The sequence below is a fragment of the Chlorocebus sabaeus genome, chromosome 19 (genome assembly GCF_047675955.1).
Source record: "Chlorocebus sabaeus isolate Y175 chromosome 19, mChlSab1.0.hap1, whole genome shotgun sequence".
Taxonomy (NCBI): Eukaryota; Metazoa; Chordata; class Mammalia; order Primates; family Cercopithecidae; genus Chlorocebus; species Chlorocebus sabaeus.
The window spans coordinates 7301324-7315453 of NC_132922.1; the positions used below are offsets into that span (position 1 = coordinate 7301324).

Below are 14130 nucleotides of genomic sequence, written 5' to 3' on the forward strand. Positions count from 1 at the left end.
GTGGCTGCGCCTGCGCCTGCCCCCGCTGCCAGCCTCCTGGAGCCGCCCAGATGGTGGCTGCTTATTATCCGCACATGGCTACACAAACGGAGAATAACTGATTACTCCAGGCGAACAGTTCGGGTTCGCGGCGGCCCCTCTGTCTGGGTGAGCAGAACAGGTTTCCGCAACTGCCAGAAAGGGAACAGGGGAGCCTCCACTCAAAGGCCCAAGTGAGCGGCAACAGGCGTCAAGAGAAGACAGAGAGAGAGACAAAGATGAGGGAGGAGGAGGAGGAGGAGAAATAGGGGAAAGCAGAGAAAAGAGGCGGGGAATGCGTTGGGCACAGGCTGGGGGTAAACACTGGGGTGAAGTCCCAGGCTCTGCTGCCTACTGGCTGTGTGACCTTGGACAAGTCACTTAACCTCTCTGTACCTCCATATCATCCAACAGAGTGCTTGGACCGGGCACTGGGATCCCACCATGCATGAGGCCAGACCCTTCCTCAGTTCTGGAGTGTGTGTCGTGGGGAGGGTCTCCAGCACCTCGGCGCCCTGGCATGCACAGTCTGGAGACAATGCAAGGGCAGCACCAGCTGGAGCGCCTGGCACACGGGCAGCCCTGAGACAGGAGCCGGGAGGTGTGTGAAGGGCCTGGGTGGGGCGTCCAGAGAGCAGGAAGCCAAATGACACCATGTTTGGAGAGATGGATGAATGGAAAGGAGAGAGGGAGAGAAAGAAGGAAGAGGGAGGAGGTGAGGAAAGAAGGAAGAGGGGAGAAGAAAAAGGAAGAAAAAAAGGAGATGGGAAAGGAGGGAGAAGGGGAGCAAGGGAACGAAAAGAGAAGGAACAGAATAAGACATCTTTGCTGCTCAGCCTCACTGTCAGTGACCGATGACACTGAATGTTGACCAGAACCGTCCCAAGGCTCAGGTGGCTTCCGGTGGGGGTGATACAAACCCGGCTACAACCTCACTGTGCTGCTTAAATCACACCAGGGCCCAGGCCTCCGCTTCCACCTGTGAGGGTGAGGCTGACAAAACCTTCCTTTCCTGGACTTTGTGAGGAGGCAGAGGGGCCGTGGGGCACTGGCTGGGGCGGGGCACAAAGTGGTATCAGGAGTTTCTTCCTGAACTGGTGAGCCAGTGACACTCAAGCTGTCCTGTGCCTCACCCCACAGCCTCTCTCCCCCATGGCCTCTGCCCGGGACACCCTTCCCTCCTCTTCTCTACCTCCCCAGACCCAATTCTGGGATCACAGCTTGTGCAAGCTCCCCAGGCAGCCTAGCAGCAGTCATCTCTCCTGACTCCTCCAGCTTCCCTCACCCCTGAATGTGTCCCACGGGGCTTGGCTATTCTAAACCCTCCACCCTGCAGCCTGGGGGCCCCCTCAACCCAGGCACACACTGAAGGGGTTACCCTGGACCAGTGTCGCCCAGCACAGGGGCTGGTCCCAAGCACTGAGGGAGTGATGGTGGGTTTCTGGAGGTGGTGGTGGGAGCAAGACACTGATATGGGCCGAACTGCTGGGCGATTGAACTTCATTCAGCGGCCTGAGGGAGCCAGAGAGGGCCACAGAGGGATGGCATGGCATACATAAGGATACAGAGAACTCCCTCCTGCCGATGTAAAGTGAGTGGACTGGAAGGGACAAGAGCTTCACCTCCACCACTTTCATTACCACCTCCATCACCACCTCCATCACCACCTCCACCACCACCTCCACCACCACCACCTCCTTCACCACCACCACCATCTCCATCACCACCTCCATCACCACCACCACCTCCACCACTACCATCACCACCACCACCACCTCCATCACCACCTCCATTGCCACCTCCATCACCACCACCACCCCATCACCACCACCACCACCTCCACCACCACCTCCATCACCACCACCACCACCTCCATCACCACCACCACCACCTCCACCACCACCTCCATCACCACCACCACCACCTCCATCACCACCACCACCACCTCCATCACCACCTCCACCACTACCATCACCACCACCTCCTCCATCAGCACCACCACCACCTCCATCACCACCACCACCTCCATCACCACCTCCATCACCACCACCACCTCCATCACCACCACCACCGCCTCCATCACCACCTCCACCACTACCATCACCACCACCACCTCCATCACCACCACCACCACCTCCATCACCACCACCTCCACAACCATCACCACTCCCATCACCACCACTACCACCATCACCATCATCACATCCCACCACCACCTCCACCTCCCACCATCACCACCACCTCCATCACCACCAACACCTCCATCACCACCACCACCCCATCCCCACTGCCACCACCTCCATCACCATTACTACCTCCCACCACCACCTCCCCCACCTCCCCATCACCCCCACCACCCACCATCACCACCCATCCCCACTGCCACCACCTCCATCACCATCACTACCTCCCATCACCACCACCACCTCCACCTCCCACCATCACCTCTGTCACCACCATCACTTTCATCACTACCACCTTCATCACCTCTACCACCATCACACTTCCACCACCACCAACTCCGCCATCACCACCTCCATCACCACTACCTCCATCACCACCACCTCCACCATGACCATGGGAATGAGAGAGAGAAGACATTGTCCTGGACTGAGGCGGGGTCAGCAGTATGGAGAAAAGGGGGTGTGGGAGGCAGTTTGGAGGCAGAATGGGAGGGATGTGGTGATGGCCAGGCTGTGGGAATGAGGAAAGGAAGGGAACTGAGAAAGCCCCCACATGGGACAGTGGGGGTGGGGGAGGTGGTATGCAGATGAAGGATGACCTCAGTGTGGATTGGGTCGTGGGGTGGGGGCAGAGAGGAGAGATGGGAGGTGGTTCCCAGGCCATGGGGACGTTGGGCTGGGTGGGGGTGAGGGAGCGGGGACCCTGGATTTCTGAGGGAGTGAGGGCTGCCCGGACGAAGCTCTGTGCAGGGCTCTGGTGATTTTCAGCACCCAGGACTGGGGTCTGCAGAGACATGAGCCAAAGCTCCAGGGTCCTGCATGTCAAATGGACAGGTGGCCTCCCGTGCTGTTGTGAGGAGCTCACAAGGTAATAAGTCAAGCCTCCAGCTCTCAGTGGGCACTCAGGAAATAAGAGGGACCATGGGGTGACGTGTCCTCAGTGCCCCAGCAGGTGGGACTCAGAGCCCCTCCAGGGCTCCCCTACACAGGCCAGGCCCAGCCAGCCCCCCATCCCAGAGCCCACCCACCAGCCCAGGTGGGCGAGCTGGAGGGCCAGGCCAGCAGAGCCTTACCTAGTGGCGGTCCATGGGTTATCAGGATATCTACGCCTTCGGGAATGAGGTTCCATTTCTCCAGAAGGGCTTGGCCTCGCGGGAGGTTGAAGCCCCAGCCATAGAACCAGGGCTGCCTGCAGAAGAAGTGCAGGTGGTTGAGGGAGGGCGGGTGAAGGTACGGGGAGGTCACACAGAAGGCAGAACTCCCCGCAGGCCAGGTGGTCTTCAGGACCAACTTGCTACCTGAAAAGTCAGGGAAGGTCTCCACCCAGGGAAGGCAGGGACTCACCAGGACTCTGACCCACTGGCGGGCTGTGGGTCCCCGGGCAATTCTCTTTCCTGTCTCCTTCTGCTTACCTGTAGTTTCTGTTTTTCCATAAGTATTATTTACATAACCAAAAAAAAAGAAAGCTAAATACATACATACATATATATACACACACACATGCACACACACACATATACACATATATACATATATATACATATACATGCAAGACCAGCCTGGGCAACACAGTAAGACGCTGTCTCTAAAAAATATTTTTAAATGCATATATGGGTGTGTGTGTGTGTGTATATATGTATATGTATATGTATATGTGTGTGTGTGTGTTTGTGTGTGTATATATATATATATCAGCTTCTTCCTAAAACCTTTCCTGCTCCAAGCCTTTCCAAGAAAATCCACAGGGAACATTCTACATTCTCTACTACCCTCACCCCCACCCCCAGGAAGATGCCCCTCCAATCTCCCTCCCCCAGGCAGAGTGTGTGAACCCCCAATCAAAAGAGAGCAGATTCCAGGTGTGGGCTGCTCATTCTTGCTTATACTGGAAGCTCTGGCCAGGGAGTCCAGGTAGAGTTGACCCACCCCCAGCTGGGAGGGTGGGGCCAGGTGGACCTAGACCATTAAATGCAATACCATTAAATGCAATACCAGCCTGGTAGCCTGCTTCGCAGCCAAGACCTGGACCCATCAGTGCCAGATATTCCTCCTAGTCAGTTCAATGGTGAACACATCACCTGGATTCTTCCAGTTGCAGGGAGTCTCAGATTCTTTCAAGGAGAAGAAAAGTGGATACTGTCATCCCTGTGTATAAACAGTGAGCTTCTAGCCTTGGGAGCTGTCGGCAGCTGCTAAGCTACCCAAGAAACAGCTGGATCAAACTGGACCAGACAGCCACCCTATCTCAGCACTTCCCAATTATATGGGCCAACACAAAGCCATTTGAACTGGGTTTTCTGTCATTTGCAACAAAAGCATCAGAATCATCCCTCAGGTTTCACCCATAGATGATTCCACAAGAATAGGTCCTTTATGTCGATGAAGTAGCCAGCATCACCACCTCCACCACCACCTCCATCACCACCACTACCTCTACCACAATCACTTCCATCACCACTACCTCTACCATCACCAGCACTTCCACCACCACCTCCACTACCACCACTTCCACTACCACCACCTCCACCACCACTACCTCCACCACTACCATCTCCATCACCACCAGCACTTCCACCACCACCACCACTACCTCTACCACCACCACCTCCACCACCACTACCTCTACCACCACCACCACCTCCATCACCACCACCACCACTACCTCTACCACCTCCACTACTACCACCTCCACCACCACTACCTCCACCATCACCACCACCTCCATCACCACCACCACCACCATCACCACCACCTCCATCACCACCACCACCACTTCCACCATCACCAGCACTTCCACCACCACCTCCATTACTAGTACCTCCTCCTTCACCACCAACTCCATCACTACCACCACCAGCTCTATCACCACCTCCATCACCACCACCACTACCACCACCACTACCTCCACTTGCATCACCACTTCCATCACCACCACCTCCATCACACCTGTCACCACCACCATCATCACCATCACCATCACCACTACCTCCATCAGCACCAGTGCTTCCACTACCACCACCAGCACCTCCATCACCACCACCACCACCTCCTACCACCTCCATCACCACCACTACCTCAACCATTGCTATGATCTAAATGTTTGCATCCCCCCACAATTAATATTTTGAAATCTAATCCCCAAGGTGCTAGTACTAGGAGGTGGAGCCTCTGGGAGGTGAAGAGGTCATGAGAGTGGAGCCCTCTCAAATGGGATCAGTGCCCTTATAAGGAGAGGCATGAGACATCCCTTGCTCCTTCCACTATGTAAGGAAACAGCAAGGAGGTGCCATCTATGAACCAGGAAGTGGGTCCTCACCAGACATGGAATCTGCCAGCACCTTGATCTTGGAATTCTAGCCTCCAGACTATGAGAAACACGCTTCTGTTGTTTAGAAACCACCCAGTCTATGACATTTTCTTGTAGCAGCCCAAATGGTCTAAGACAGCCACCATCACCATCATTACCATCACCACTACCACCACCACCACTGCTGTGAATCAAATTGTGTCCCCCAAAAAGACATGCTGCCAACCCCCAGGACCTGTGAATATGACCTTATTTAGAAAGAGGTTCTTTGTAGATGAAATCAAGCTAAGATGGGGTCATACTGGATTCGTGTAGGTCTTACATCCAGTGATGGGACAGTGGGGGTGGGGGAGGCGGTATGCAGATGAGGGATGACCTCAGTGTGGATTGGGTGGTGGGGTGGGGGCAGAGAGGAGAGATGGGAGGTGGTTCACAGGCTGTGGGGATGTTGGGCTGGGTGGGGATGAGGGAGCGGGGACCCCAGGTTTCTGAGGGAGTGAGGGCTTAAAAAGAGGCCCTTAAAAGAGGGCCGTGTGGTAACATAGAGACACCGGCAGAGGGAACAATGGAGGTAGAGACTGAAGTGACACTTCCACAAGCCAAAGAATGACCAGGATCACCAGCAACCATCAGAAACCACGAGAGTGTGGCCAAGCATGGTGGCTCACACCTGTAAACCCAGTGCTTTGGGAGGCTGAGGCAGGAGGACTGCTTGAGCCCTCGAGTGCAAGACCAGCCTGGGCAACACAGTAAGACACTATCTCTATAAAAATATTTTTTAAAAGTTAGTCGGTCATGATGGTGCCACCTGTAATCCCAGCTACTCAGGAGGATGGGGTGGGAGAGGACTGCTTGAGCCCAGGAGGTCAAGACTGCAGTGAGCTAAGATTGTGCCACTGCACTCCAGCCTGGGCAACAGAGCAAGACCCTGTCTCAAAATAAAGCAGCAGCTAGAAGAGTGACCTGGAACAGTTTTCCCTCAGAGCCTCCCAAAAGAGACCAATCTTGCAGTGGCCTCTCCAGGCTTCTGGCCTCCAGAACCGTGAGGGAGTGAATTTCTGTTGTTTTACGCCACTGGGTTTGATCCTCAGTTACACAGCCCGACACACTAATGCAATTGCCATCCCCACATCACCTCCCCGCCCGCTGCCCTGGGACGACCTTTACCCCTGCAGCACAGTTGGCCAGACAAGTCTCCTTCTACATGTTTTGTAGATGAGAAAATTGAGGACCAGAAGTTGGAAAATAAAAACAGCCACCAGCATTTCCTGTGCACCTACTGCTCTGCCAGGCCCCCAGTACGTACATTGCTGGGATGGGCTCAGCTGTTATAAGAACCCCGTGAAAGAGGGACTAGCATTATCCCCCTTTTACAAATGAGGACACTGAGGCTCCCAGTGGTGAGATGGTACAGGACTTGGGTCCTGGCGTGCTGGCCCAGACAGGGCGCCTCACTACCACTCTCCCGCCACCACACGCTGTGAGACTCGGTGAGGCTGGGGGAGGGGTGGGCTTTGCCATTGTCCCTTCTGTGCCCAAGGCTGCCACTTAAATCCCTCCCTAGGTCATGCACTGTTCCGTGGGGTGACTGACACCCCTGGCTGTTAACACAACATACTACCCTGTTGGCAGGCGCCCAGTGCACCTCCTTGGAACCCTGGGGGTTCCATGGAACACCATTTGAAAACCCCAACTTAGTCCTATGCTGGCAGGTCCTGGACTAGAAGACGGAGGTTTGGCGAGGGAACGGAAGGTGCCCAGGTTCACACAGTGGGTCAGTGGAGAAGTCATTCTCAAACCCATATCTGATGTTCTCTCCCCACCGACCCACCCTGCCTTCAAGCCTACAGAGGCATCTCCCGGGACACGGGCTTGTGACGGAGGAGGATGGGTGACCACACTGGTTATTTGGGATCAAAGGCCTTTTCATTGTTTCAGACACCAGCCCAGGAGACACGAAAATCTATGTTTAACGAATGGTGGTGGGTGAGAGGGGACTGAATTAATGAATAAATTGTTAACAGGATGTTGAGCAGGACTTTACCTGCTCTTGGGATTGCAGCCAAAACGCCAAAGCTGCAACCAATCCCCCTCATTAGAAAGAGAAGCCCTAGAATCCCCAGGGGAATGTACTAAAAGCAGGCAGAACACACCAGACCACCACTTCCCCAGTCCCCTACCAGCCGAGTTCTGGACCTTGAAGAAGAGGGCTCTCCCTCCTGCCTGGTTCTTGGGGGAGAAGAAAAAAGGGGGTCCCCTACACCCAGCCATGAGCAGGGTCCAGGAGAGCCCCTTGCACAGGCGGGGGCCTGGGGAATGAGACTGGTTGTGCTTTCTGGGCTGTGCCTGGGGATCCGCCGCCAGGCCTGAGAGAGGAAAAATTAAGTGTGAGGGATAGGCCACAGAAGAGCTACCTACACCCCCAGTATGGGCTCTCCCAGGGACCCCCACCCACAGGCAGTGCCCACCAATTGAGGAAACCAGGCAGCTGCAGCCGAGGAACAGCCTCTGGGTGGGCAGCACCAAGGACAGTGACTAATCCCATTAGGGGGCACTGCCTTCCTCAGACACATCCACACAGGCCTGCAGGAAGCCAAGGTTCTCTCCGCAGAAATATGTATCACCCCCTAACATGCACACACACAATTTTACACCCAACTGCGAGAGCATCTTGGAGTTAGACCTGGGTTACAATGGTCCACCTCTTACCAGCTGTGTGACCTTGAACAAAGAACTTAATTTCTATGCCCCAATTTCCCATCTGTAAAGTGGGGATAATACTATATGTCTCAATAGGGCTGTTGAAATTATTAAATCAGTTAATCCATGTAAAGTACCTAAAACAGGGCCTGGTTCACAGTAAGTGTTCAATATATTGCAAGTTCATCATCCCCATCACCTCCATCATCCCTATAATCACCCCCAGCACCACTTCCATCACCACCTCCATCATCACCAACATCATCACCACCACCACCTCCATCACCACCAGCTCCATCACCACCACCTCCATCACCACCACCACCTCCATCACCACCAGCATCACCTCCACCACCATCACCACCACCTCCATCACCACCAACACCACCACCACCACCACCTCCATCACCACCAGCTCCATCACCACCAGCATCACCTCAATCACCACCATCATCACCACCACCACCTCCATCACCACCATCACCACCACCACCATCACCTCCATCACCACCACCTCCATCACCACCAACATCACCACCACCACCACCTCCATCACCACCACCTCCATCACCACCAACATCATCACCACCACCACCTCCATTGCCACCACCTGCACCACCTCCATCATCACCACCATCATCACCACCACCGCCTCCATCACCACCACCTCCACCACCTCCATCATCACCAACATCATCACCACCACCACCTCCATCACCACCACTCTCACCATTACCACCACCATCTCCATCACCAGTACCTCAATCATTACCACTACCTCCATCATCACCACCATCACCACCGCCACCTCAATCATTACCACTACCTCCATCACACTTCCATCGCCACCACCTCCATCACCATCACTACCATCTCCATCCCCACCACCACTACCACCATCACCACCACCTCTATAATCACCAACACCACCACCACCTCCATCACCTCCACCACCACCTCCATCACCACCATCACTACCAACACCTCCATAACCACTACCTCCCTAACCACCACCTCCATCATCACTACCTCCATCACCACCACTGCCTACACTACCACCACCATCATCTCCATCACCACCACCATCATCACCACCACCATTATCAACATCAACATCACCATCATCACTCCCATCACCACCATCACCATTACCATCATCATCACCATCATCCACCACCATTATCAATATGACCACAATCACCATCACCTCATATACCACCACTACCACCACCATTGCTACCACCATTATTATCATGGAGCCCTCCTGAGACTCACCCATGGAGCCTGAATGAAAAACCTTTGGCCTACAGCAGGGTCTTTCAAATTACATTTTGATGAATGGCAATAGCATTTTTTTTAAAAAAAGAATAGAAAACATCAGCTCCCCAAGATTTGAGAGTCCATCAAGCCAGGAAAGGGATACTTCAGTTGAATATATTTCTATTTAAATAGCCACCCACATCCACACGGACTGAGTCACAGAGTAAAATGCTTTCCTGCCACAGTTCCTGGTGGAGAAGAGCCGACAGTGCCTCACTGGCAGCTCCCAAGGCTGCCCCAGTTCTAACCTGCTGAGCTCACAGCTGGAATTTTCTGATGCCGTGGTCCTAGACACATGCAGAGCCCCACCAGGCAGGTCGGGAGTGGGTAAGGTGCTTCTGGGAAGGACTCAGCAGCTTAGAAGCCACTTGGGGTCCTCCCCGGAGCCCCAGCCCCATCAGCCAACAGAAAATGAAGCAACACATTTGGGGTGCTGCCTTCCAAACACAGCCTCCATTTTTCAAAAATCTGATCAAATATCGACAAGGCAGGAGGAAGCCTCATCAGCAGGGAGAGAACACGTCTGTTGGTTCCCAAGAGCCACGGCAGGGGGCGGTTATTTGAAGGAAACACTCGGAAACACATCAGAGGCCCTGAGCACCCCCAGAGCTGGCCCCTGGTAGAGCCGCTGCCTGTCCCACCTTCCCTCACCCAGCACCAAGGACCCTTCCTCTAGGGGTGACAGTTTCCTGCCAGCTTCTTGGAAACACATGACCTCAAATCTCAGGGAGCCGGAATCTGCCCTGTTCCCCCACCCCAATGCCCAGAGAGGTTGCTCCACTTCCCACGGCCACACAGGGAGGCCCAGGCAGAGCCGGATGAAGAACCAGATCTCAACAGGGTAGCGGGTCTGGAATTTGTTCCTTTTTCCCTCCCCATCACACCCTTGCCCATCTTGGGGGCCATGAGAACGTCTCCAAATGCACAGAAGGACCAGCCTTGCCTGCAGGATCTGGGGACACGGGGACAGCTGACACCACAGCATTGGGTCCAGGGGCCAGAGGCTGCCTCGTTCTCCTCTACTAGGTAGAAAGGGCACTGAAGTGGGCACTGGACACCCCAGTTCTGCCCTTGGCTGGTCACTGCACCTCTTCCAGCCTCAGTTTCCTCCTGTGTAAATATGGGGTTAATGATGCCTCTGTCCCCAGTCCTCTTGTTCTCCTCTATGTCCCACTGCCTGATGCAGGGGAGGAAAGGAGGGAGGAGAGGAGTTAGGAGGATGAGACTGCACCACCACTGTGAAAATGCCTTCCAAATACCCAGGAGCTCCATCAATGGGAAGAGGTGATGTTCCAGTTTTTATTAGAATGTCAGAGGACAGGGGCCGGGTGCGGTGGCTCACGCCTGTAACCTCAGCACTTTGGACGCCCGAGGCGGGTGGATCACCTGAGGTCAGGAGTTTGAGACCAGCCTGGCCAATGTGTTGAAACCCCGTCTCTATTAAAAATACAAAAATTAGCTGGGCATAGTGGCGCACGCTTGTAATCCCAGCTACTCAGGAGGCTGAGGCAGGAAAATCACTTGAACTGGGGGGTGGAGGTTGTAGTGAGCGAGATCATGCCACTGCACTCCAGCCTGGGTGACAGAGCAAGACTCCATCTCAAAAAAAAAAAAAAAAAAAAAAAAGGATGTCGGGGGACAGGAGGAGTCAAGTCAAGCCCCATGCCCAAGACATCCAGAAGAGACACTTCCCAGGACGGACTGCTCGATGGTGAGCACCATCCCCAGGCTGGGAAAGGGGGACTTCTCAAAGGCAGGCAGGAGCAGGTGGGTCGGCACAACTGAGTAGACCCCTCAGGGTGACCTCACTCCCAGAGGTCTCTGAGCCTCACACGAGGCCTGGACAGCCCCCGGCCTCCTGTACAACCTTCATGGAAACCACCATCAGGTTCTGCCCTGGGCAGAGGAGACAAAAGGAGCGGTGCCTCCTGGAGGCAAAGTGCACAGAGGTCGTCCCTGCGTGCTGTGTGTGGGGATGAAATGACCCTCTCCATGTCCAGTGAGACCTGGCAGGTGGGATCAACCACTGTGACCGGCAGGCCCCAAGCCTGTGGGGCCCTGGTGTTTCAGAGGTCAGGGCAGACAAGGGCTCCAGGGGCCCAGTCAGCCCTGATCCAGCCCACCCCTCACTGCCCACACTGCCGTCATGGTCTGAGACTCACGAATGCCCGAGATGCGATGCTGAGGTGCCCCAAGAGCCATTGTACTGGTTGCCAACGCAACCCAGTGCCTGGACCCAACCTCACCACCCTGAGGGTCCACGAGCCCCAATGCCAGCCTCACTGTCCGGGTCACATCACAGCCCCGGAGGAGGGCGGACGGATGCGAATTCCCACTAAGCCATAGGAGGCGGCTTTATGTCCTGAATTTCTGTCTTTCTGTTCTAAAGTAACCATTGGAATAATTTTCTTACAGAATGATAGTTGCCATGACAACCAGAGCAAATTTTCCTTTTCTGAAACAGATGTCTCATTTAGTTGAAAATTAGAATGTGAACAAACCCATGGGAAAAATTAATTCAAACTTTAACAGAGCGCTGAATACAATGTAATCTCTCAGAGGTTAACCCCTTAACAGCTTTTTTGTGCTCTTATGGTAACCTTCGAGTCCCATCTAATTAAGCCCGCTTAGCCAATATAAATGACCTCCTCGTGGCCAATCATTAAACAGTCTCCCGCTGAAGCATGAATTCCAGGTTCCGCTGCAGCAAACAGGGAAGCGGGGAGACACTCGTCTACAGGAAGTGGCAGAAGCCGAGCCTGCCCTGCTCAGGTTCTCTGCCTCCCCAGGAAGGTACACGGCTGCTGGGCAGGTCGTGTCCCCAGGAGTCACTGTAGTACCCTGGAGTACAGCCATCCCTGACTGTACCCTATTTCCTGGAGTGCTGGGGCCTTGTGGGGCCCTGGGTCATGCTGAGCCCACAGGCACACCTGGGCCCGGGGCCGATGCTGAGGGCGGCGTAGGGGCCGCCCTCAACGGGACACTGAGCGGCACCCACACAGATGCAGTGCCCACGGCCTCTCCAGGAACAGCCAGACTCAATCCTCACACCCCCCAGAGAGGCAGCTGCCCCCACGGCCTCCACTCTACAGAGGCAGAAACTGAGATGGGGAGAGGTTCCCGAGTGACATGGTCAGAGCTCAAGCCCCGAATGCTAGTTCCAGGGCCTACACTCTATATATCCATCCCATAATGATGAAAATGTGACCAGGAATCACTCTTGTGCCACCCCACCTCCCCTGCCACCGCCCTGCCCACAGCAAATCCCCTTTAGCAGTTGCTATCATGTCTAGCAGCTCAGTTCATCCTCAGGGCAAAACTGTGGGGAGGCCCCCATTTTAGAGACAAAGAAACGGAAGCACAGAGAAGTCAAGCAGTGTGTCCGAGGACACGTAGGAAGCCAGAGGGGCGCGGGCCAGGGCTCGGGGCTCCTGCGTCCTGTACCCAAGCTGGCAACTGACACACAGACGATTCCTGGGGTGCCAGGCCACAGGCTCACCCTCTCCCAAGACAACTTCCTGCCTGCTCCTCTGAGCTCCCTGACCCCTTGCCAGGTCCCCTCTTAACCCCGACTGGACAGAGGGGAAGAGGCCTGCACCCCTGGCTCCTGGGACCCCACCCACATGTCCCCTGCACGTGACTCCTCCACTCCTGCGCCTCCCATGGCTCCCTGCTGCCTCCAGGAAAAGCCCAGCCCTCATCCTGGCACACCGGGCTTTAGGATCTGCCCCGCCCACCTTCCAGGCCATTCTGCTCAGGCTCCCCACAGAGCTCACCGCCCATGTCAACCTTAACCATCCATTTCCTGCCATTCTGGCCTTTCTGTACCTCCAGGTTTTTGCTCGTGCTTGTTCAGAAATCTGAAATGCCCTTCGTAGCCTCTCCCGTCATCCACGACCCGTATTTTATTAAGGCCTGGCTCAAAGGCCACCTCTTCCAGGAGTTTCTCCTGATCACCTGCCTCCCCCCGCACAGGCGTGCCCTCTCCACCCTGACTGAGGTCCATCCCTGAACCCCTCCTGCCCAGGTCGGCTTCAGGGAGCGGTTGCTCAAGACGGCATGAATGAATAGATGAAGAATGAAATGAACAAGCAGGTGCTCTACCCGACAGGCAGGTGGGAGGAACTACATGCTTGCCCTCTTCACTCTGCACCCTCCTGCCAGGAGCCCCACTTCAGAGCCCCTGACAGTCAGGAAGCCCCAAGACCTATATCAGCAATGAAAACAGTCACAAGAACTCTCCGAGCCCTCTGCCATCTGCTGAGTGTCCCATTTTCTCTCCCTCTCCCATGAACCTGCGCTGGGGACTTACGTGTCCATTTTACAGATGAAGCCTCAGAGGCGAACCTAGATCCAGGATGCTCACACCCCTCTGATGCATCTGGACCCCCAGGAAGGCTCGCCTCCCCTGGGGGCCCCTCCCTGCCTCCCCAGGGCCCCCATTTCCTAGGGTACGGGCTGAGTGCTGGCAACCCTGCTGCCTGCTGGGGTGGCCACCGCCATGAAAGCCCTGTGGAGGAAGCAAGGCCTTTTACAGGACCTGCCAGCGGCCAGGTATTCCTATAATTCCTCCTCTTGACAATCCTCTGAGGGCAGCTTTGC

General features: G+C 55.1%; 1 protein-coding gene across 1 annotated transcript in view; it reads right to left on the reverse strand.

Annotated features, from left to right (window-relative positions):
* MPPED1 (metallophosphoesterase domain containing 1) overlaps positions 1–14130 on the reverse strand; it is a 97475-nt gene that overhangs the window by 5732 nt on the left and 77613 nt on the right. The window contains exon 5 of the mRNA XM_038007349.2: positions 3275–3390. Coding sequence (XP_037863277.1) covers positions 3275–3390 — 116 coding nt within the window. The remainder of the gene's footprint in view (positions 1–3274; positions 3391–14130) is intronic.